Below are 27,491 nucleotides of genomic sequence, written 5' to 3'. Positions count from 1 at the left end.
TAATTTTAATGTATAATATCTTCTCCATGAAATTAACAACACACATTGTGTTTCGGCTGACCTTTTTTTTTACACATCCCTAGTACGTGTGCCCGGCTTGAGCCACCCCTCGTGTTAGGCTCGCGCCGCCCCTGTCAGAGTGCTACCCTGAGCTATGGCTCTTTTGACCCTAGAGTGTACACATGTAGTAAGTACATACATCAATGTGTGAACATTTATGAGATAACGCATTATGAAACATTTAACGGGTCCGTGTTAGTCAATAAGAGATCGTTAGTTCAGATTACATTTTTATTGTTTTTATCTTATGAAATAATCATAATCGTTAACTTCACTTTGTCAAGGGGAAAACGTACGTATATAAAATGTGTAGGTATTGGAATGATTTATATAAATTTAATGAAGATATTTTTTGTAATATGGCTTGGGCATTAGTGCAGTTGGCAATGACTGCGTTCCGCTTCAGGATCTAGTGTTCGATTATATTATTATTGCCCCACGAGTAATACGCATATTTATTTTGATGAATATTAGAAACCATTTTATCAGTCGGCTGTCACTTGAAATACAATAAAAGCATATTTATACGTAATATTTTTCCATGGCATACATATAAAATAATTAAAAAAAAAATAAGAAGCGCTTTTATCGCTAATGTAGCGATCTCCAGTAAAACGGATATAGGTATATTAGCGAAAGAATGATATAACAATTAATTATGCTGAATTCTGAATTTGCATAATTATGTCAGAATATTTCAAACATATGATTATTGCAAGTCCTTGTCTAATTCCTTATTAAAACATTCAAAATACGTGACATTAATTTTATTTGAATTAGTTACTAACCTAAAATGGGTTGTTAATTATAATTAACTTTTTGGTTTAACATTTTAGATTATTAGTTACGTGAATTGAAATTTAATATACTTAAATGTCACGTGGGATTAGGATTAATACAGATTTAAGCATATTACTTTGTTGGTTTATACAACATTAATCCAAAAAAAATACTAGGAATATATTTATGAACGTTAAAAAATATTGTTACATAAAATAATCATTTATTTATGTGTACATAAAAAATTCGATAGTAACTCAAAAAACACCGTCAAAAGTAGCGTAAAAATTTGTCACACTTCAGCCTATCGCAGTCCACTGCTGGACATAGGCCTCCCCCAGTTCGCGCCACACATCCCGGTCTTCCGCAATCCTCATCCAGCCTACACCGGCAATTTTACGTAGATCGTCGGTCCAACGGGCCGGAGGACGTCCCACACTGCGTTTGCCAAGACGCGGTCTCCACTCTAGGACCCGTCTACTCCAACGGCCATCGGTCCTGCGACACAGATGACCAGCCCACTGCCACTTCAAATTTTGTCAAGTAAGAACTAAACTGTAACACGCAGATAAATTATGGGACACTGTTGGCGTTACAAGTAAATCACGCGTTCGCCTTGATACAATGTTTACCAAATATTACGTGCTTGAATTAAGAGCCTTTTGATTTAATGTTTGTTTTGTTTTTTATATAACCGTTTATCCTCATGGTCTTCTTTTGACCATGGTTGCTGTAAAGTATCCGAAACGTCGGGCGTCTAAAAAACTTAATAAACCGCGATAAAATCCGAAAAATTTGTTTCATTATAACGTTTTTATTTAATCAAGAATTATAGAACGCGGATGTAATAAAATATTTTAATTTCGAAAATTAGACAGAAGAATATGAAGACACGGTAGCTTCAGAATTATTAATATACCTATATTAATAATATAATGTCACTATAAATTATTATTTTTAAATAATTACTTTTAGATCAATCAAGTGGTATGAAATGGTATGGGATGCTAAGGTTATACATATATAATATTTGTATGATATATACGACGCGTTGACGCAACGGTCACAGCACTGTTGCGCTGGCGGTTGCGGGTTCGATCCCCGCACATGGAAAACATTTGTATTGGCCATACAGATGGTCTACAGAGGATGGATACAGAGGTCTGGGCGTTTGTGCTTGTGTATTGTATATGGTTTCGGACACAGGAGATAATCTTACGGAGGGCCGTTGAGTGTGAACCATTCATTAATGTAAAATTGCGAAAATAAAATGTTTATTTTATATATTGTCGTTAAATTGTTACTCGTTATTCGTTTTAGAATGTTGTTAGTGGCCTTGATTCCTATTCCGCGGGTTGCGGGTTAGATTCCCGCCTGAGTCTGGGTGTAATATTTGTATTTATTTATATGTGTATTATTTCTATGTAAATTTATCGTAAAAAATAGTTATAACAGTCGGTTGTTGCCTGTAGCACAAGCATTTAGTTTTTACCATAGGAGCAGAGGACCGTGTGTGAATGTTATAAGATATTTATTTATTATTATTATTTATTTCAATTTGTTATATATATTTATTATACAAAACTTAAAAAATTATTATTAACAATAATGTCACATTTATTTTGCTTATTTAAACAAAAGTTTATTTGGTAAATTTAAAACCCTAAGAGGCTGTTAACAATATCGTTATCTTAATATATAATAAAATACATAGCGGTTTTTACGTCATATATTTTATTTTATATTTAATACTGTCATTTTAATGATATGTCCTTAATGTTTATAATAAAACGGTATTTGTATATTGATAACAAAAAATGAATTCAATGAATTATCTTGAATGCGTAATTATGGGGATATCTCATCGTGTCATAATATATTAAACGTGAGAAAGTACATATCTTCCACAGTAAAACCCTACCTTATCTCAGAATATACCTAAACGAACTATTTAATAGGAGGAAATGATAAGAAAATTAAAAGGAAATCCCGTTTTCATATAATATATTACTTTGTCATATGACTTGTGTGATTCCACCCTCGTTGAGGTTATTCGGTCATTACTTAATTTTTTTAGTGCCACTGAATATAAACCAAAATAACGCAAATATATAATATTTTTCATCTTCTTTTGGTTTAATGGCTTCAATAGTGCCAGATGATTTAGCTAAAGTAATGTAGAAAGAAGAATACACAAAGGACATTTGATTTAGGCAAAATTACAATCTTAAAATTTAGATTTGACTAATATTGAAAATAATTTAATAAACCCTTATAAATTCATTATAATTCTTCTGTAATGTTACCGTGCTGTTGAGAGTCTACAATAATATTTTCGGTCCGACTTCATTTAAAAATGAGTTAAAAAAAGGGTTTTAATTAAGTCTATTGGTTTTAGTTGATGATAAAATTTCTACGAAATAAATTTGTCGTTTCATTCATTTAGCACAATGACCTTTTTACTTAGAAGAAAAAAAATTGGTAGGATAGTGGTTGAAGTTAACACGTCAATCCCTTTAAAGGCTTTAAAAAAGTTTATGAACGATATTAAGGGTTAAGGTTATTGGAAACCAAAGAAATGTTAATAATTGTTTTATATATTATTATTATATTATTGCTAATTTAATCTTTTTAACCGATTTCTAAAAAAGGAGGAGGTTCTCAATTCGACTGTATTTTTTTAAATGTATGTGACATGAGAACTTTCGACCGGGTGGACCGATTTCGACAAAAAAAATTTTAATCGAAAGGTGGTGTGTGTCATTTGGTCCCATTTAAATTTGTTTGAGATCTAACGACTACTTTTCGAGTTATATCTAATTTACTTGACGCTTTTTTCGTCGACCTACGTTGTATTATACCACATAACTTTTTACTGGATGTACCGATTTTGATAATTCTTTTTTTTTTTGGAAAGAAAATATCCCTAGTATGGTATCATGATAAGGAAACCAGAAATCCGCATAACTTTTTACTGGGTGTACCAATTTTGATAATTTTTAATTTAATCGAAAGCTGATGTTTATCATGTGGTCAAATTTAAATTTCATCGAGATCTGATTACAACTTTTGGAGTAATATTTGATAATGCGTATTTACTTGACTATTTTGTCGTCTACCTACGTTGTATTACTTGTCGATGTAATTGAAGTCGGTTTTTTTTCGTTTGCCAGCAAACACAATTATAAATATATCAATAAAATTAGGCTACAAATATTTATAGTCATAAAAAATCCCAAATAAACTTTTGGTCTAAATTGCGGAAGTCTTTGAGAATTGAGAGATAAAATATTCACTTTTTATTTCATAGTAAGAGTAGCGGTGTATTTATGTAGACTAATATGTTATTTACTCGTTTAAAAATGTACTAATAATATACGAGTACATCTCAGTAAAGAGGATTGTTTGTCACTTTAGCTGCTGTTGTAATCGTCAATAAATATTCTACTGGTGTTCAAAATGGCTATTTCGTCATTTGTTAAGATTAGATTCATCATATTTGAAAATTTTCCTTAATCTACGGGTATAATTCTGATTTTTGTTTTTTGTTTTTTTTTTTTTGTTGTTGTTTTGGTGTACGAAATCTACAACACGCTTGTGATGCTTCTATTGTTGCAGGTGTTTACAGGCTATAAACGTTTACTATAAGCGTGAGCGTTAACGCTTGATTGTCACTATAGTGGTATAAAAATAACGAAAACAATTTTAAAAAACAAATACTAAAAGTGCATCTCATGTTGTTCTGTAAATATTTGATTTTTTTTTTGCAATTAGGTCAGTTTTCATTTATTTTCTCGTGGTTCAATGTCAATTAACACTAGATAGATATTTATCAGTATAAAAATTAAAAGTAATTGCTGACTGCAATTTTATTCCTATTATTCATTATATCATGAGTGTATTATTAATATAAGTCCCGCCTTCATGGATTTAATTGTTGCATTAGTAGTTAAGTTTTTTTTATTTGTACATAACTCGTATATCAAACAAGCAGTTTGCTTGATGGCTATGAAAGCCTTGGTGTTGCAATACCAAAAAGCAAGCATTGCAAAATGTAAGGCATTGCATGCGTGCCAACGCAAAGTAATCCCAGGAGCTCTGACTATCTTACGAGGACTTATAATAGGCACACAATACTATTTCAGAGTAGCATTATTTGGCTTTTGTATTGAGTTGAATTCTGTTCCTAATCGAACCGCTGTAGATTATGAGCTAGATAGGTATTTCCTGCTGTACCTCTATTAAATGAAAATAAACTACAAAAAATGATAAACACATTTATTAAAACTATTTTTATAGATTAGCGTGTATATGTACCTAATGACCGTAGATCGAAAAACCGTTAGACGCCGACAGACTGAGTAATTTATTGATATTCTTACAAAACTTTTTGCAAAATTACTATGCATCAAATCACTGACTTTGTTACAGTTATAACCGTGAGTTAACTTACACTAATTGTATGTTTAATTGGATACAGTCAATTTACTTTATAATATATGCATATGCGGGCACTTTGAAAGTGTTTTACGGCTTAATTAATCGTATTGAGGTAGGTCACATCAGGAAATATCTTGCTCATAATTTGGAATTGCTCGACTGGTGAAGTAACTCAACCTTATAGATCACGGCTAAATAATATTTCTTCCAAGTAGCATTGTGTTCCCGTGGTGGTATAAGGTAGCCAGCGCGTTGCAGGTATCCACGAGCCCCAGCACCCGCTTACCCTAGGACGCTTATTTGCCGACCTAGTCGTACGAAAATATACATATCTACAGTATGTAGTGTCATCACATAAGTATTATATAGAGTTGAACAGTACAAGTCAATACTAAGATTTGCATATTTTCATTATTAAGCTAAAATAAAAGTGGTCAACCATAGATAATGTTTTCCTTCCTCCAGACCCCATAACCTTGCCATTCATAATCTCACCGAATAGAAAACAATCCGTCGTAAGCCATCTTCAAGGTCGGTTAAAAATACAAAGACCTTTCCATAATGGACGCGGAAAACGAATTAGCGAATGGACAAGAAAAGAATGATTGATTGTTTGTAATTTTACGTAATTTCTTATTATTTAATTCAGAAAAAATAAATTAAATTGTTGTGTAAAATGGAATGAGTAATTCGTTTGTTGTTAAGTCATGACAAAAAATATTATATCTATATATAAATGACATCTGAATCTTTATTTCTAGAAATTGATTGGCTTTTTGCATTCCGTGATGCTCTTATAAGTCATAGCGTGATGTTTTATGGCTTGTAACATACCTCAAGAAAAGTATTTTCTCGAGTAAAAATATGCCTTAAATCGATCCAGTACATAGTAATAAAAGCGCATTCATATGTTAATTTTAGAGCAGTAAGCGAATTCCAAACAACGTAATAAGTACTTATTAACGTAAATAGTACTATTTACTGCGTTAATTGGGAAAGTTTGTATGATTGAATGTATAAAGAAGTGTATGTATGCCTTATACGCTATACAATAACTACTGCGTTGATTGCAATGTCTCTTTGTACCGGCCTTTATTTTATACAGTTTTGTATTTTGTGTAAGTATTAATATCCAGACATTAGGTTGTCTGGAAAAAATGACTAATGAGCCTTACTTCCGCTCATTGTACGAAACAATCTAAATCGTTCATATCATAGGACATACATCGTTTCTTAAAGGGTCAATTCGACACTTGAAATTCACATAAAATCGAAAATTACGCGACTAAAGTCATGTTAAACTTAATAACAAGTTATGTTAACTTTGTCATAATAGCATTTACACAACATTGGCCTACCTTTGCTCTTGAACCCTTGTTCTTAATCAGATAGTTGTGTAACTTAAATTGGTATGTCTCATCCTCTTTAATGATAACTATAACTAAGAACAGAGTTTTGAAAGAAGTGGCATAGTTGGATAAGCCGTTAAAATTAATTTCCTTAAGTTTTAATTATTTCATTACAATTTCTGAAACGGTATTTGTGTTAGTGTGAGTATGCATGTACAATTGTACATATGTAGATATGTATCAAAGAGATAATTCCAAAACTGTTTCAAGTAGAATTTAGTATGGTCTATAGGTATCGGCCGAGTAATCAATATCCATATATTGAGTACTCGGCAAGAGAGTTAGAAGCGCTTAGCACAACGTGTGACAATCAAAAAATATTTTTTTTTCAGTACAAAATACAAAAAAATAAATTATTAAATACTCACTATATATCTATATCCATAAAATTTTGAAGTAAAGTTGAAGGTCAGCGTTCAATATCCGCGCCGATAATTATAAAAATAAATACTACGAGTATATGTCACCATGCCACTTCTATTATTTTTTAACCGACTTCAAAAAAGGAGGAGGTTCTTAATTCGACTGTTTTTATGAGTGTCACCTCGTTAATTTTCACTGGGTGAATAGATTTCTATGGTTCTTTTTAATCGAAAGTTGTTGATGGTGTGCTGTATCTAATAATGGATATTTACTTGGATATTTATTCGTCTCCCCACGTTGTGTTACTAGCCGATGTAATTGAAGTCTTTTTTTTTCGTTTGTAAGCAAACACAATTATTACTCTTAGCCTAGTTAAAAGACAGTGTCACAAGCCTAACAAATAAACAATACAATAGTTATTATCTTAAAAGTAAAAGTATGAATCAAGTCAAAAGTTATGTCGTGCGCATCTGTCTTTTACGTTGAGCATGTTACGAGTATTTAATCAATGATTAAGTAAGGCTTCGATAAATAATTAAGAAAATTGATAATTATTAATATCTTGCATATGTTCACAATTCTTCTCCCACTATAGAATAAACTCGTAAGTAAAAAAAAAATACGTATATATTTGTCATTAAAATTCATTCAATGATTTTCTCAGGCCTTTTAGTGTGTTGTGCAAGCGGAATTCAACATACTAACATAACGAACGTAATAACTGTCTTAAGTTGAAATGGATATCCGCAGTATAAACACCGCAGGCCTTGAGCTTATAGTGTACAAGTACACTTGTGGCCAAATAAATGTATTAGCTTATACTTATATCATAAACTAGTTGTAAGCCCACTTCACCCGCGTTAGTTTGAAAAAAAAAACGTACTAAAATATCATATCGACACCAGAAATTTGTCTAAGCTTACTCATAAAAGTGAACTTTACAATAGAGGTTTATAAAAGGGAAAAACGTATACAATTTGGTATCTTTAATAGTTAGTTTATTCATTGCAATTTCAAATTTTTTTATTACATATAAAACACATTTTGTCAAGTTCGCATTAAAAACCAACTTATTGGAAATTCGAGTGGGCGTAGTATAAATTGTTGGTTCGATATAGTCTATAGCCTTCCTCGACAAATAGGCTATCCAACACTACAAGAATTCGAACCTTAATATAAGTTCCTGATATGAGCTTCTTCAATCAAACTTCACTAGTATAAAAGCAATAGTTACTTCATTTTTATCACTAATAGAGCACTTTATTTAAAACTAGCTTACTGCTTTCTATCCCGTTTTCTCCCGTTAAAATATGGCCTTATATATTTCAATGATAATCCTTATATCATTCTCCTGGTGAAAGAATTATTAAAATCGCTCCGGTAGTTTGAAGTTTATCCATTAAAACCAAAACATATCTTTTATAGTATTAGAAGTATAGAAATAAAAGGTTTTTCTTGAATAAGTTAAATAAGTTAAAACCAGGATAAAGTGCTAATTAAAAATCTTGTAAAAAATGCAATATCCTATAATGCTTTATATGGCTTTATGAAAAAGGTTCTATATTATGGACCCAATAATAAAAAAAGGACGAGTGTGCTTAAACTTCTTTACCACACACTTTTACAACAGGCCTGCACTGTGTCTTAGATATACGAAAAGTATGGCTATGAGAGAAAGAGAGCAATAAAATGTGTGCTCGCCTCCTCTCTCTCTTTCTCCGTTCGCTTCGCTAGATCACACTTCTCGTAACGATCTCGTCACGCAATCACCAGCTTACTTCCAAGCTTCAAAAATCGACAAAATTCATTTTTTTTAATCAATAAAAAAAATCAGCATTTTTACTCGTTTACTTGACCGTTGACATATTAGAATAATGTACAGCGTAATATGATAAATTAGGCATGCGGCAAGTCAGCTGATCGACTCAAAACAGTAATGTCGGCTAACGTCATTGACACACATAGCGAGTGACGTAACGCCCCACGAGCTTATTCTGTACCTTTACGACGTTATAGCGAACGAACTTTTAATGTTGTTATGAACAAACTTTTAAAAATCAAACTAGCTGAACTTGCGGACGTAGTATAACTATACATTTTTGTGAATGTGTCGATATTTATTTTTATTTTTTATTTTTTTTTTTAAGCCTGGCAATATCGAACTAAAAAACCAATCTGGTGAATTCGTTCGGTCATGCGCGTACATAAATTACATACATCGATCGTTTTTATTCATATAAATAGATTATTTTTAAAGCATGAAATTTCATAAAAAGAACAATAAAAAACGCAATATTACACAATTAATTATTCAATTATTCTCGTCTGGTTTTGGTTAAAACATGTTGCTTATAGGACAGTTTAGAACTCAATTTCGTATATATTTGTAGTGATATATACTATTATGTATTCGTGTTATTGTGTGATAATTATTATAATAATATTTTTTTATTGTTCTTATAATTGTTTTACATAATAATTTATGTAAATTAAAACGATTGCAATGATTTTATTGTAGGTGATAAAAATTAAATGATGCAATCGTAAATTTAAATTATCCTTGTTGTATATGTAAATTATTCTTGTTATCCTCATACATAAAAAGATAAAATTTATGTTTGATTAAATCGATAAATTAAAATTGTAGGACTGATTTTAGAAAACTGTAATGTATGAAAAATAGTATGTTATAAAACACCTAGTAATCTAAATAAATAATCTATGTAATCAAGTAAAACCGGAAAAGTTCATTAATTTAACACTAGCACCTTATCCAACTATTCTATTAAGAATTATAGTTCTGTGTCCATGATCCGCAACCACACAAACAAACACAAAAGCGCACATCACGACAAATATCTGTATCATCATCATATCATTATAATATCATCATATTTATAACTTTCGCACAATTTTCATTGATGTTCCGCATCTATTATGAAGAAGAAGAAAGAAGAAGAAAGAATTTAAATTCGAACCAGTAGTTCCTGAAAGTAGCACGTACAAACAAGAAATTGTAACAAAGAAACGCTATCAGGGTTGGACCATGTTCTAACTTTACTAGACATTCACGGGTCTTTCGATCTGCGGTCTTATGCAGTAAATCGAGTGTAGATAAGCGTAACCCATTATGTTTGATAAAAGGTAGAACTTGAGCCTATGGATATTATCAAATTAAAAAAAAACTGTTTTTTCACCTCTTAAGCTTAATAAAATTAGTATTGATACCAATATTAATGCTTAAATATCCGGGTCAATTTGCATTTATGGACAGCATGACTTATTAATTCTTGAGAAACAAATGTGCGTGACTTGTTCAATTAGCTATTAAATAACTGTATCATTTTCTTAAGAGGATGAATGTAGTTTATCAATTAAATATTACGCGAATGACGTCTTAACATTAAACTTCCTAATGTTGCAGTAATCTCTACAACATTATGTTTATAAGACTAGTGTTTATTTGTTTCATTGACACACAAATGCTGTCAGGGTAAATTGTGTGTATTATAATTTATGTTTTATACATGTATTGGCTTGACAAGCTCTCTACTTTAGGATTTGGAGTCTGGGTGTATTATTTTTATTTACATATGTATTATATGTAAATATACTTATTACAAAAATGCCAATAGTTGCCAAAAAACAAGATATTAAGTGACCTATCTTCGAAACAGACGACTGAATGTGTATGTTAAATATATTATTAAAATATTTCTTTACAATTCTCTTCATTTAAAAAGTTTTAATAGTTGTAATTATCTTGTATTAAAATTTCAATAAATAAATAAATAAAATGTAACCAGAATAAGCCTTGAGGTCATTCAACGGAAAATAATACCTCATATCACACTGTAATATGACAGTTGGTTGTTTAGATTTTTTATTGCGAAATTCTTTACGGTCGGTGAATATTTAACAATGTTTTAGTAACTAATACTAATATTCTTGACCTTACCTAAATACACAATTTTTATGAAAAACATTATGTAATTAGATTTTGTTTCGATTGGTTTTTTTCTGCTGCTATATAGACCACGAAGTTGTACATATAATATACTGAACTACAGACTATAACTACTGTATACTACAGAGTAAATCTACGATACAAATAATAATAATAATAATAATAACTAGAAATTAATTTAGGGATAAGGCGATCTTATACCTGTGTCTTTTCTAGGTAACCTTAAAGTGGTCGAACTTTAAGGAACATAACATATTATATCACCATCGAAACACAAACCTAAAACTTTTATGTTCAAAAAGGCTTCAAAATCATTCTTGAATAGTCGTTTAAAATAGTGTATAAATTACAAATATACATAAATACAGCAATTTTTAGATACTTATTTATTTTTAGATACAATTACTAGATGTGATTTCCTAATATTTTATTACAGTATACTTATGCTTATTATTTGTTTGTGTGTTTATTTATATTTAACAATATTAAAATTAAATATTTATTAATTACTTATTTTATATTGTTTCAGAATTCACAACAATGCATCAAATAAGTGTATACAACATTGTCTGCCTCCTGGCTTTGGCGTTTTCAACTTGTAAGTTTAAAATTTTTATTTCTTTATTCTTACTAATTTATTTTTCTGTTACCCACACATTAGGGAATTCTAAACATTTTTTAATATCAAATCAAAAAATCGACGTTTCCAGCGGGGATCGAATTAGTCGGAGATGCAGGTTCGATCCCCGCTGAAACGGTCGATTTTTTATATGATATTAAAAAATAACAGTTTTGCACTATTTTGCACTTCTTAGGGTCGGTTTCATCGATAATACATAATGTTCATCCCGGCAAATAATTTCCGGATAGGCTTATAATTTACGAGAATACTGCTCTTAAAGCAGAATGTAATAAAGACCATTACGACCTGTCTTTCATCAATTAATGAATACTGTTAGATTCATATTTGCGAAATGTAATTCGATGGTAAAAAAAAAACCATATCAAATTTTATCTGTTGGATACTGTCGACCGTCAAATAACGTTATCCATAACTGGTGAAACTTGCCCTTAGTTGTACGAGTGATTGTAATTATGTATGTTGATGTTTCCAATTATCTTCGATACAAAAATAATATTCGATCGTACGGTGATTGTGATTAAAATTGAAATAAATAAATAAAGTAATGGAATATAAAATATTTTATCATTATGTGACTTATTATTATTAGATAATAAATAGTAATTAGTAGCTTTGAACAAATAGGAGTTCGGTGAGACATGTACAAAAATATTTTTATGAAATACGAAAAATATAATTGTACTGTCGGTATTGTATTTTTTTGTTATCGTTGAATATATCATAACATTTAAAGACATAGGTATAGGATAGTAATTGCAAACTGCAGTGCTAAGTTACTAACCTAGATATATATATGATCGACGATATACTACCGATTCACGAGTATATTCAACTCGACTGTTTTGTGTTTTCTAATCAATTAATTATACTTTAATTAAGCTATCATTGATTCGGAATGTATATTCTGAAGAAAACAATCGCCAAGAAACGCTGTTACTCTTAAAAAAATAGCCGTCAGTGTGTGCAATGATTAAAATTATGACGATAGCAATTAATCTTATTATATGCATGGTAAAAAAAAACTATCAAATAAAACATTTTTACTCAGTAAACAGTAGGGCTAACTCGACGAAGGCATGTTGATATTATTAATCATAAAAGCACCATTCCTGAGAAGTTAGTCATGCATAGCCGTATCTTTAAAACCAGTTAACTGGTATTTACCATCTTTAGTTCCAAAACAAGAAGGAGGGAATACCCGCGAACAGGAAAAGCAAGTGGTGAAGATTTTTGTAGAAAAGATAACTTTAAATATTTATTCCGTTATTTCATTTTGTCTCTTAGGAAAGTATTATTAGTATTTAAGTATAATTTATTACGTCTACCAATCTGCTGGCTTTGAAATACACAGGCCGAAGTCGGGTAGCAGCGTTTTCGGTGCGACAAGGCCAGCCCGCGGTCACCAACCCGCCTGCCCAGTTGGTGACTATGGGCACATGGTACACATGAGTTCACGCCATTTTTGGCGTGAACTTGTGGAGGCCTATATCCAGCAGTGGACTGTGATAGGCCGAAATGATGATGATGATGATGATGTGAAATCTGATATTTTGTTATTTTACTTTCTGACATTACAATATTACCGATTAGGGCCTGATTTACCAGTTGTGGATAGCGCTATTTGACGGGTGGTGATAAAAGTTTTTGATGTATTATTCTTTTTCGCCATCGAATTTTACTCTATTTATGAGATATTTCGATTCACAAAAATAAATCTAAAAGCTGTACTTTATTAAATTAAATGAAATTGATGCTAATGGCCTATTCTACTTCCTGTAGTAAAATTAAGATAAGATACTAAAGTTTCTGTTAAAGACAAACATTCTGTTGTCTCAGTAATAGAAACATATGTCATTTTTAGTAGTATGGTTTCCTTGACAATAGAACTGATACGTATTTATAAATTAGACGATACGTTGGCGCAACGGTTACAGTACTGGTTTGTAGCTGTTGCGCTGGCGGTTGCGGGTTCGATCCCCGCAAATGACAAACATTTGTTCTGGCCATACAGAAGTTTGCCGTGATCTGGGTGATTGTGCAATCCTCGTGGGTCTAAGAGAGCACGTTAAGTTGTCGATTCCGGTTGTTATTATGTACACCTGATAGCTATCGTTACATATAGTAGGGAATATATCCGCCAGCAGTGGGATATTAGAGACTGAAGCGTATTTATCAAAAGGTTTGTTTTAAACAAAAATATAATCCGTTTTCAGAATTAAGCTATACGTAGAAATATATGTTTTCAGAAGCATTTCGATACATACATTAGGATTTGTTAGAAAAAAATCCTTTTCGTATATTAATGTATGATCCAGGTGTCCTTTCACCCCACCGTAAAGGTCGACCCGCAGTACCGCAGCTCAATTAACATATTAATTAAGGTTTACACCTCAGTATCTGTCGCTCCCTGAATAGATAATCGCGGGACATTCAATATTCAAGTAACTTGAATTTGAGATTTAAGTACGTATGTACAGTGGTAGAGCGGAGCTATAAGATATAATTACTATAAAATCTATGTTCATGATAGAAGACAGGCTACATTTTGCTGTAGCATAGCCTAGCTTTGAGTAAAATTTCTTAAACTAAATATATAACATTAAATATCGGCAAAAAATGTGAATTACTGTTTGATAGTGTGTATGAAAAAGTCATATAATAACTTATCCTATACTTTCTCATATGAAATATCGACCTACTACGCCTTACTTACTTTGTATACCAACATTGCATTAGCGGCTTCTATTGCGCTGACAATGTTCACAGGCCGCGATTATACTGACTTAAAATTGGGTATTATGTATAGATTATTTGATATCTTTCTAAAGTTTTAAACATTATTTTAGTATAGTAATGAACAAAGTCCATAAAAAAAAAATTAAAGCAGCAACACTCATTGATATTAGTGTTGTGTAAAAAAATCGAGGATTTAGACCACACGACCCTACAGTAATGTACGAAACGTAGTTGTCTCTTTCTATCTTCACTAACTTATATATCCGTCACTTATATTTCCGTTCACCTTATGCGATCACACTTTTCGTAACGCTCTTGTCACGTGTTCACCAGTTTACTTCCCAAGTCAAGCGCGCGTAAAGAAGTTTGAATACAAAAAAAATTATATTCAATATCAGCGTAAATATGTGACATATCACAACATTATATAGCTCAGCCCTGCTACTGGACGTGTAACACGAAAACGATGCAAAGGGAGGATTAACTGACGTAAGGGCCAGTAAACTGTGTTAATTGTCGACGCCTCCGTCATTACACTGAGCACCGATTAATGTAATCGTATTATTACTATTAATTATTATTATTTCCTTTTAATTAATATTAATTCATTGTTGTTGTATTATAATATTTACTTGAATCAAAATGAGTCAGTATACTACTAATGGATACTGATATAATGAGGAATATAATGTTAATTATTATTGATTATTCAAAAATGTCAATAATGATTTGTTTTATTTTGATTTTGAATTTGACTTATTGAGTATTTGTTTCATTTTTTTAATCCGCTGTAGGGCAAGAAAGTGAATACCTATATCTCTAATGCGATAACATGCACATACCCAATAGTGATAATGGACCTAGGAGCGTTACTGAACCGATTTAAATAATGCGAATTATAAAATAGCACATATTAATTTATTCAATAATAATTATTTAACATCAGACTACATTATTATTATTTTTTAACACGAATAAAATTTAATAATTCGTTTAATACTTAATAAAAATATAAAATATAAAATTTGCGATCCCGATTTTGATAAATACTAAGTATAGTTAATCAAAGTTTTTTTTAATATTTTGTAGCTGGGAATCGAACATATTACGTTTAATATAAATAATTGTGGCTTCTTAATAGAAGCCCATACGCGCCACCATAAACGTGACAAGAAACAATTAAACTTCAATCCAATCCAAGTTTTTTTTAACTGCATTATTTTACTAACGAGTCAAAGATTGACGCTAACATTCAGACGTCAGTCATGTAACAAAATATTCGAAAGATTGCACATCTAAAAATGTTTAACATTGAATTATGAAAACTGCTTGCATGATCGTAAAGATCAATGTAAATATTTGTTGAAGTTTTAAGCTATGTGTGCTTTAGTCAAACAGTCTACGTATTTTAAAACAAAGTTACTACATTGTACTAGTATTCGCTGGGCAACAGTTTGCTTACTTAAAACGTTAAAGACGTACGACGACATTTCAAATACCTACTAATCGTATGAAATCTTAATCTTGTAATGTTATTTATTACGAAAGCTGTGTGTGACTTTGATAAATAAGACTTCAAATGTTAAACTGTTTTTTTTTGCGAGATTTCGTAAATTTTTTCAAATTTTGTGCGACTGCGTTAACTTCGTTGACTTTGAATAACCAAAAAAAAAAAAAAAATGATAAAAATTGTTAGGGGAATGTTTTGAATAAAAATTTAGATATTATTATATTTAAACTTATTGAGAAAAACACACCGCTACACTACAGGTCCAAAATTTAAATAAAATAAAATTGTCAAGCAAATATCATTTTAAAAACCTTTAAAATCCCTATCTCACAGCGAGCGTAATTTACAAATTCAAAAACCGATCATGCAAGTTTGCTCATTCCGGCTCGCAAATGGATTGCATAACATGTTTGAACATGTCGTATTAGAAATGGGCTGCTACGTGCCAAGGCTGTACCTGTTTTTAGCTCAATTACACGCAGCTCTTGATCTAGTAGTCGTTATTTTGTAAGTTATACTGTTTTGTGTTTAAGTGAATTTAATGTTTGATAATTAAATATACACACGTTTGTAAATATTTCATGACGGAAAGTTTATTAATGCGTATTTACTTGACTATTTTTTCGTCTACCTACGTTGTATTACTTGTCGATGTAATTGAAGTCGGTTTTTTTTCGTTTGCCTACAAACACAATTATAATATTACAAAGAGACACTCCAATTTTATTTATTAATAATTTAAAATGTTTTTAATTTATTCCGTGTAATACTTACTCGTAATTTCATTTATTGTACGAAAACATAATATACCTAACAGATGTATATAACTTGGTATTTTAAATTGTATGAATTAAAGTGACAAGTGACGGTTACGATCTTCTGTTTATTTATAAAATTTATAAATTCTTCAAGATCCTGAGTCGAAGAACGAAAGTTTTTTCTCGACCGCATCTATCAATATTCTTCGTACATTCTCTATTCTATGTGACATTTGCATAATAATCTGTGTTATTTTCATGCAATTGAAAGTCATAAAGGAGTTAAAATTAATGCACAAATAGTTAATATAAATTCAATTGAACCTAAATTGAACGACAAAATCGGCAACAATAACAGTCAATCGTACTAATACTACGCGCTTACAGATTTCAGAGAATGTCCGCCGAACTATGAATTGTGAAACTTATGTTTCGATCGTGATATCTTGATATTTTACTTAAAAATTTTGGATATGTAATATAATCAGCTAAATGTCAAAAATATTGTGATTATATATAAACAAAATAAAACTGGAATTAAACTTGAATTAAGTAAAAATAAAAAGGAAACCCTTTTTAATTTGTGTAAGTAATCTAATGTTTACGCGAATTTCACTCATTATAATGAAACGACTTTTTCAGATTTTATCGTGATTTATTAGGTTTTTTACATGCCCGACGTTTCGGATACCTACTTTAAACAACCCGCAACGCACTTCTTCTATGTTAAGCTTTGGTTTATATTTTGAATTTTTAAAATATTGAAAAGTTTTCAAACTTATTATAAATTCCTTTATGTGAATTACGTACAATGGTAAACAAGCTAGGACACCAACAAGAAAATAATCCAAAACGTTTAAAACTACATAACAAATTGCAATTTCTATTTAATGCAATAAAAGGACCTCGGAGTAAAATTCTCCTGTCTGCATTTCGACCCACTTTGAATACTTTAGCGACCGCGAGCCGCGAGCGCGCAACGAAATTTATTTAACTTGGTCCAAGTTAGGGCGCGATGAAGTTTCTTGGACCAATTTCAACTAAATACTCCGTAGCGCACCATCTTACTTAATAAATTTCATTAATTGACAAAACACTACAGTTTGAGGACGGGAATGAACGTTGTAGCGCGTCATTTATTCACGTTTTGAAATTGAGCATAGTTTTTGATGATATGAAGACTTAAAATAATTTATAAAAGAAAAATAATAAGAACTAGGTATAGGTAAGCACTGATTACAATCAGTTTAAATGGATGGATGGAAAAGGTTTATCGAGGCATTTTAGGAAATATCCTGATCAAAATCTGGATCAGCTCGTCTGGGGAAATACCTCGAACTTACAGAAGATCACAGCTAAATAACACTGCTCATAAGTTCTATTATTGTGTTACTGTGGTGGGTTACAGAGAGAGAACTCTTAGGGATGTAGATGGTAGTTGGGATTTAGGCGTTTTTTGCAATTACATTATATCTTTATTTTGGTTACATATTCTATTTTTGTCACGATTTGCTACTTTAACTTTATTTAACATTTTTTAATTAGTTGTAATAAAATTAATTGTAAAGTTAATATTTGTTACATAATGTTTTTTATTTACTTTATTATTAAGTTGAAGAAACAATAAAGTAAAAAATATAACAATAAATATAATAAATGCAAAGTTACGTAGTAGGTTAAATATTTATTCAAATTTTTCTTTAATATAAACAGTATCAAGAATTCTTTGCCGCACTACAAGTGTAAGATGAATGGTGCGATTAGGTTGAGCAACTCGCTACAACCTTGATTGGTGGTACGTGATTGCGGCGACAATCAAACGATAGCGCGCCTCGCACGGGACTCGGAACTGGGGGAACGGTGGAAGGGATAGATGGATATATCCGTTTTATTATGTTTTGATTAGCGCGTAGAAAGGACTCTACGAGAATTGGTATTAGTTACCTAAAAGAAAAAGTCTTTGAGGTTGCTATGGCCAATTCGTGAATCTTTTTGAGGAAATATTAACAGTTTATTGGGAATAAATAAGTCAGTATTTGACGTAGTGCTGGGTGAGGTCTCTATTTCATATAGGATGATTCTTTTGTTTGTATTCATCTATATAATATAAATAATTTTTTTTGCAAGGCCAGATTTTTTTTTTACCAATGTGTATAATATATGTAAAAAAAGCTTGTAAGCGAATCTCGCAAATAATCGCAGCGTTAAACTTTTTTGTAATTTATGTTTAATTTATTTAGTTCTTATGCCCATATAATTTATGTTATTACATATTACTTTAATTACATTAGTAGATTGGAAGCGTCCTTGAGTTTTCTGGAAGTTGTAAAAACTTTTTTGTGTATTTTTTGTGAAAGCTTTAAGATACCAGATTATATATTATGCTTTGATAATAAACGTGCTTATTTGTACAGTAATACGTTGACAACCGCTATAGTTTAATGGCACTTGCAGTCGCCTAAACGGGTATATTGGAGTTAACTCCTTACGACTCTATTTTCATGTAAGGGGATGAAAAAAATATGAGGATAAAATTTACTGAACGAATGATCTAATTTGGCGTTATTTGATTCGTTTATTTACCATTCGATGTGGTATTAATTTTTTAATTAAACTATTAACCCTTTTTTGTGCCTACTAAGACAGTCTGAAAGAGTAAACTCTAGTCGTGCGTCGGAGGTGACACATACACTTTTTTTTGTATATATACAAATAATTATTTTTGGTCTATTTGTATATCCTATATAACTATACTGATATGTGGTTACGTCAGTAAAGAATATAGCCACCTCTCTTCCCGGGGGTTTCGTAAGCGGCGACTATGGGATAAAACAGTTCCACTACCACCTTGGAACTTGAAAAGCCTGCCAAAGACGGGCAGCAGCGTCTTCGGTACGACAAAACCAGTCCTGCGGTCACCTACCCACCTGCCCAGCGTGGTGACTATGGGCAAAACACATGAGTTTATGCCATTTTTTGCGCGAAGTTGTGGAGGTCTGTGTCCAGCAGTGGACTGCGATTAAATTAAAAACAAAGTGAATCCTACAATCGAATATAATAATAATGTAAATAAACAGTGTATAAGATAAACATATAAATAAATAACTTTAATAAATAAATAAATAAAATAATTTAATAAATGGAAAATGCAAAATTTATTAAATAGGTGACGTATTTTTTATAAAACGGGGTTTTGATTATGGATAACGATCAACTGTTGAAATAGACTTAGTTGAAATAATACTTATTACTTTAAATTATACTTTTGGTGATTAAATAAGTGGGTGTCACAGATTTTTTCAAAACAATCGCCGCACAGTTTAAGTAACGCAATTTAAGATGGTGTGCGAGACTCGGAATCAAAAATATTCTATGTACAAAGTTTCATTACAATCGATTTAGTAGTTTTAGTGTGTAAAGAGTAACAAACTTTCGTTCAATCTTTTGTATAAGTAATACTAGCTACTCTTCGTGATTTCACCCACCTAATACGGTCCCGTTGGAATCTAGGGATGAAAAGTATCCTATGTATTGTTCTAAAACTTCAGTTCTTTAAATATAAAATCTATTGCAGTTAGTTCGGTTGATAGTAATTTTTGACGTGAAAAAACTAATCAACATCTAACCAAATTTTTGCATCTTCTAATATAAGTAGAACTTTGAGACGTACCAATTCTACGATTCTATATTCTATGAAATCAAAACGATAACAATTGTTTCAAAGTTTTGAAGAATTTTAGCCTCTATGCCCTTAACCGCAGAGACGTTGCACGTAACCGCAAAGCTTTGACAATTTCTAGTAGAGATGTATATGAAACGGCCAGCTTTTGTACAGCGGCCAATTAAAACAGAATCGTGTGTCGAAACTGGAGTCGGGTTTCATTTGCCGGATATATTTTCATTTTGAAGATAAAATATAAATGTTGTCCACATTAACGATTTGATGTAAATATTTGCTTATTTTCATTTTTAACCAGACAATTTTTAGGTTTTGTTCGTTTACTCGTTTTTCAAATATTATTTCTAAACAATGGTATAAAAATTTAATAAACCACAATCAAATAAATAGTTTACAAATAATTGTGTTTGCTCGCAAACGAAAAAAAAACCGACTTCAATTACATCGACAAGTAATATAACGTAGATCGACGAAAAAATAGTCAAGCAACTACGCGTTATTAAAGATTACTCAAAAAGTAGTTATCAGATCTCGATAAAATTTATATGTGACCACATGATAAACATCAGCTTTCGATTAAATTAAAAATTATCAAAATCGGTACACCCAGTAAAAAGTTATTACGGATTTTCGAGAGTTTCCCTCGATTCCTCTGGGATCCCATCATCAGATCCTAGTTTCCTTATCACGGTACCAAACTAGAGATATCCCCTTTCCAACAAAAAAAGAATTATCAAAATCGGTATATCCAGTAGAAAGTTATGTGGTATAATACAACGTAGGTCGACGAAAAAAGCGTCAAGTAAAAACACATTATTAGATATAACTCGAAAAGTAGTTGTTAGATCTCAAATAAATTTAAATGGGACCAATTGGCACACACCACCTTTCGATTAAAACAAAATTTGTCGAAATCGGTCCACACAGGCAAAAGTTCTGATGTAACATACATAAAAAAAAAAAAAAAAAAAAAAAAAAAAAAAAAAAAAAAAAAAAAAAATACAGTCGAATTGAGAACCTCCTCCTTTTTTGGAAGTCGGTTAAAAAGGTAGCTTTAATACTTGGTAGTAACAAACATAATTTTATATTATTTGTAAAAATCTAGACATTTTAGAACAGCGAAAGTTTCAGAATAAAATAAATACGAAATAAATGGTCTGTACGTGCTTAAAAACTTTTTTGTAAATGACAAAAATATGATAATAGTTCGGGAACTTTATTTAAGTGAAATGAAGCAAGAATACTAATACCATATAAGTAGTGAGGTTTAAAACGAGACAAAAAGTAGTCCTAACTTATTGAATTAAGAAAAAAAAAAAATATTTGAATAACAATACTTCTAAAATATAATATGTATTAGAATCAAATCCTTCAAAATTAAAAAAAAATAGCTTATTATCCATCATCCCATACATAAATTTCGTTATAAGTTTGAAACCAATGATAGCTCGTACTGTATATTCCATTCAGCTGCACCTCAATAATTATTACCACTTATACAATAGGACATATTATTTACAAAACGGTAGATGCTAAATTTTCATTTCGTATTTACTACAGGAACCCAAAACCGTGATTTATAAGGATAAATAATGTTCAGTACATTTCCGCTCTCACTTTACAGTTATAGAGCAAATATCATAAATTTCATGAAACTATTATATGCAGTATGTTCCATGAACATTAATGTCGCTTATAACTTTATTTACGAAGCCACTTGGTCAAAGAAAATGTATTTTCAACATCTAAGAAGTTCGGAAGTCATGTATTCGAATATAATAGAACGTAACGAAATTGTATTTGGTAAGGTGATCCGTAACAGCCTCGGGCTTGTGTTATAGATATGATTATTTATATATTTAGAGTAGTGGAATAAGAGAGTAAAAAAATAAACGCACATATATACGTTTTTATATATAGGCACATAAGCCCGCAAGGTTTATTTACATAAGGGTCATTATATTTTCAGGTTTTTTTTGATATACTTAAGAGATATACTACTGGGAGGGTCATTAAAATAAAACGCAACTAGATCTGAAATTATTTTAACGTATTCTAATAGCATAAGATTATAACCAATTCAAGTTCGATATATCATCCACTAAAGGAACCATATGACTCTCAAATAAGAGGAGCAGGTGATGCTGGTAGTTGTTTGATGTAAGGATTTGTGGTAGTATAAAGCTCAAATACTTGACTTTAGGTTATCCGTATCAACTATCGTTTAATTTTTTATCATTATCAAAAATCTGGTTTCGACTTATATAATAAGGATTTTTTCTCTAATTTCAACCCTATACAATATAAAAATTTGTTTGTTTCAGACGCTAAAGAAATCAATCTTCAAGCAGATATTGAAACCACAACACTTTATGAAACAAAAGCAGTGGCTTTAGAGCAGATGACAAACTATAGCTTACCGCATCTAGTTGAGAATATTAGTTCAAGTGATGTATCTATAAACTTCGGTTCTAACCAATCAAATGAAAGTACAGAATCATCAAACGTTAAAGTCATAGAAAACAATGAACAAATAAAAACACCAGAAAGCGCTTCAAAAGTATTGTTTCCATCAGTATCAAACGTTCCAAGCAATAATTTTAAATACCAAACGAAAACCAGAGAAGAGAAAACGGAGAAAGAAGCTGTTAATAGTGTTGTAAAAAGGAGACTAATGAAGCAATTGATAGAAAAAAAGAATGATATCAGGGCTCACGTGCAATATGATGAAGTGACTGGTGAATTAATTGGTGGTGATCATCCTTGTCACCGAGAATGTATGGAAGGAGTGGAACCAATGATTTGTTACTACCATTTCAACTTAGAGTGGTACCAAACTATGAGTAAGGCGTGCTACAATTGTCCATATAACGCAACGGACTGCAAGAGATTGGATTGTATACCTGCTGATGGGATTAATAGAGCGCTAAATGTCGTTAATAGGAAAATGCCTGGACCTGCTATCGAGGTAAAGTTTAATAACCATTCATTACTAAGCATCCGCTATTAATATATTTAAACACTATATGTGCTTGTACATACATCCTAAATTAAAAAATTAGTGTTAAATACTTAATTTTTATCCATGATATATGGTTACAATAGTTGTATATGTTTTTTATAACTCAACAAAAACGTTTACCTTTTTGTTGGAGATTAATAACTTGCCGAGGCATAATAATGTATATTTACTTTTTGTAATATTTTTTTACTAAATTAAATAATATTTTGAACAAAAAAAAAAGAATAAAGTAATTGTTTAATTAACCATACGCGCAATTCATAATATACATCATTTGTTAGATAATAAACGTGTTTAAGGTTGGGTTTTTATGATTATTTGAAAAGCCGACAGACAAAGCAGACACGTCGTGGCAACAGCTAGAATAAACTTGAATCCAAATTGTAAGCTTAAGTGATGAGTTTTTAACCTAAAATAATTTGCAAACTTTTTCTAAAATAAAATAACAAACACACCTTTTAGTTACTTGTGAAGTTGAAAGTTTTAAATACCAAAATGAGTCATTTACAAAACTAGGCATGTAGTCGAGTGCCGTTGTATAATGAAAGGTCTAGCCATCCAATTGAACGTCTATTCGTACTAGTCGCCTACAACATACATAACAACGATGTTAAGTGCAAAGTCAGCTCAAGACCACTTGCAAGTCATTGAATAAAATCCCCATATATTTAAGGTAGACATTACTGAAGTATTGCATAATTAAACAGGTACTTTCGCATCGCTAGGGTGTGTATCACGACTCTCAATGACACTCTGTAACGCTGTAAAATGAAAATCCTGTGGAGTATAAAAATATACAAACATATTTTTACTGAGAAATTATATTTTGTAATGTCTGGTAAAGAATAAAATTACATTGTATATTGACTGCATATTGTAGTCTCTTTACACAAATACATTTATACTTTATTGTACAACCAGAAGTAATACATGTAACAAAAAATAATTATAAAAGAAAAAATTATGTATACAAAACCGGTCTTATCGCTAAAGAGCGATCTTTCCAAGACAACCTTTAGAAAATGACATGAATAAGAATAAAGACTTTACTGATTTTAATTTTATTTAGAAAAGCTATTAGTATATGTGTTCTGGTAGTCAAGTGACATATGAAAAATTATGAAAGAATGTATACGAATTTGGTTTCTTTGATTGTTTATGAAGTTGACGAAGAGTTCTTAACCTTTTGAATACATAAACATTTATTTTTAAGTGTAAGTGTAAGTACAATATATTCAAATTATCATTTAATATGAAAACCGTTTTTTAAATTATTTTAAATATTATACTTGTCGGCAGTTGCGCTGCCGTAGGCAATTAATAAGGAATTTATAAACAACAGATGCACCGGTCACGCCACCTAGCACATCGTTCGATACTCACCTACCCTCACTCATTATATTAGTCGAGTTATTCTGACGTGTATAAAACGAACGGTGCAACCGCGGCTAAGGCAGTCTTTGCTTCTGGCTTGGCATGATTTCGATAAAATTAATTTGTGGAAACGAATTAATTGTTAGATGTTATACTACGATCTATAATTTGGCTAGGCGGGGTGGGCAACTCGAGCAGTGAAGGTGAGCACTGATGCGCATCTTAAAGAGGGTCTGCTTAAACCTACACCTAGATCGTAAGTCCTAGGAACTGCTCAGAGTTTCTCCCTCTGCCACCCGATGGACACGTTGAATCCATCGAATGCTAAGAAGTTGGTTCCCCCCCCGTTAACTAATAACTATCTTGTGTTACCTTTCATTGTAATTAACCAGTTTGACTTCCTACTTCCTACCTGCTTATTAGCTAATAATTCGTTTTTATGGCTAAAATAAATACAATTATTTATGTTAATAAGCCCTGTCTCATAAATGAAGAAAGAGGTCAATGCCCAGCAGTGAGAAGTTAAAACCTCAATATATCATCAAATAATCATTTAAAAGTTTATAATACTAACACTAGCTAACCCCGCAAACGTTGTTTTGCCATAACACAAAATTTCAAATATTTTTCTTAATTTGATCGCAGCACCCACTGTCGGGACGAACTGAAATTAAAATAGAATAATATTTAATATTTGATGCTGCGATGGTGACGCAGTCTACCGGATTCAATGTAAAACATTCCAAAATTAGCAACTACTTATAAATGAAAAAATAGTTAAATAAACATTTTCCAGTGGACCAAATTGTGAATCTAAACCATCCTCGAATCCCCTTGAACTCACACAAAAAATTTCATCAAAATCCGTCCAGCCGTCTAGGAGGAAGGAGTTCAATGACATACACACGCACACAAGAAATATATATTAATACTAATATGTTTTCTTTTTGTAATTCAGGTGTGCCAACATGACAGAATAATAGTGGACGTAGAAAACGATTTGATGACGGAAGGAACGACAGTTCACTGGCACGGACAACATCAGCGAGGAACACCGTACATGGATGGAACGCCATACGTCACTCAGTGCCCAATTTTACCTGAATCTACATTTAGGTAAAGATTTTTATATTTTTCTGTAAATCGAGAATATGTTTTTGAAGTAAACATTTTTACTCACGCTTGACTTGGGGAGTAAGTTGGTGAATGCGTAACGAGAGCGTTATGAAAAATGTGATCGGGCGAGGCGAACGGAAGTTGAGAGAAAGATTTATATTATTTTTGTTAGTGAAGATAGAAAGAGAAAGAGAGAGAGAGAGAGAGAGAGAGAGCAAGTTTATGTTTTGAAGTAAGTTTTACTTTAGTCGTGTGATCTAAATTACACTGCTTTTTTATTTATTATTACCACGGTTGCAAGCAAGCGTTAAAGTTCAGCTGAGAAGTGTTTTCCATAGCTGGAGTGATATAGGATATGTCTCTAAAATCTAGGAAAATTTTCATAAAATAATTTGTCATAAACGTCAACGAACTCAAAACAGCAACGTTTGTCTAGTTTTGTATACAAATAAAAATAAGAAAAGTTAACGCACAGTTCAAATCATTGAACCGTCAGAGGTCGAGGTACCTTTGATTGACCTTTCTTAACTTTGAGTACCCGATAGACCATTTTAGCCAAAGTTCATAAGAAAATATTAATTTGCTAAGAAGATTGGGATTAATTAAAGAGCTTCTGTTTTTTTTTTTGTATAATCGAAATAAAATACATATACATAGTTTCATAAAAACACCAAAGGTCTTGTCATTTATTTCGAGTATTCTTATGACATGGTTTAGATATTACTTATTAGACAATAGTCTTATCCCATGACCCTCTTCAGTTTTGTCCCTCGGGAAATGAGTGTTTTCCATGCATACGATACTAAATGTGGAAAAAGAATAATCGTAAGTTATTTTTGTATTATTCGAAAAATTTCGTAGAGTAATATAAATTCCAAACTGATGGATCGTATAACCTTTGAAACTTTTTATATTGGCAACTAGTGAAAAGCCATGATAACTAACCTGGTATTCTGTGTGCCGCAGGTTCCATTTTTGCTCAGGGTACATATTTGTATCAATACAAATATTTGTTTCCGTTTTGGTGTATTTTTCTCTTGTTACTCCCTCCGTGACTCAGAGAATGCGTAAAGCTATCGAAATCAGTTGTTAGCTAAATTTAAATGAAACAACTTTTTCGGATTTTATCGCGGTTTATTAACTTTTAATTCCCGACGTTTCGAATACTTTACAGCAACCATGGTCACGGGAGGACTGAGGTGTCAGACGTCCGAACGTTACCAAGTTATTCGAAACTACCCGACATACATCAATATTTTATTTAGTCCTATCTACGCAGAATGTGCTAATTGAGTCTTTGATCTGTGGTAAATTATGCTTGGTTTTTGATTTAATTATATCAATAATGGGATCCCAAGGAGGTGGTAATAGCCAGCCATCTTCTCTATTGAAATTTGGAATCAGTTGTTGTCGTAAACCCCTAATAAGATTGTTATTGATGATAGGGAAATTATGCTAACCCGCAATGCAACATCGTGTTGGAGTAAGTTCTATCTCTATGAGGTTAAGACTCTAGCTCTATGAAGATGAAGTTTCTCCAGCAAGAGGACCTTATCAATGATGGTATAAAAAAACGATTGTGCTTTAGACCAAAACACTAAAGTAAAACTTCGTCAGTTGCCCCTACAATAATA

The 27,491-nt window shown here is 31.4% G+C and overlaps 1 protein-coding gene across 1 annotated transcript in view; it reads left to right on the top strand.

Annotated features, from left to right (window-relative positions):
* Positions 1 to 27,491, top strand: part of LOC123664743 (laccase-5-like) — an 80,094-nt gene that overhangs the window by 18,006 nt on the left and 34,597 nt on the right. Inside the window, exons 2-4 of the mRNA XM_045599235.1 lie at positions 11,549 to 11,617; positions 22,670 to 23,313; positions 25,700 to 25,857. Coding sequence (XP_045455191.1) covers positions 11,560 to 11,617; positions 22,670 to 23,313; positions 25,700 to 25,857 — 860 coding nt within the window. The 5' untranslated portion in view covers positions 11,549 to 11,559. The remainder of the gene's footprint in view (positions 1 to 11,548; positions 11,618 to 22,669; positions 23,314 to 25,699; positions 25,858 to 27,491) is intronic.

The sequence above is a fragment of the Melitaea cinxia genome, chromosome 22, assembly GCF_905220565.1.
Source record: "Melitaea cinxia chromosome 22, ilMelCinx1.1, whole genome shotgun sequence".
In the NCBI taxonomy this organism is placed as follows: Eukaryota; Metazoa; Arthropoda; class Insecta; order Lepidoptera; family Nymphalidae; genus Melitaea; species Melitaea cinxia.
Note: the sequence above shows the minus strand (reverse complement) of the source record. Positions and strands in the feature narration are given on the sequence as shown.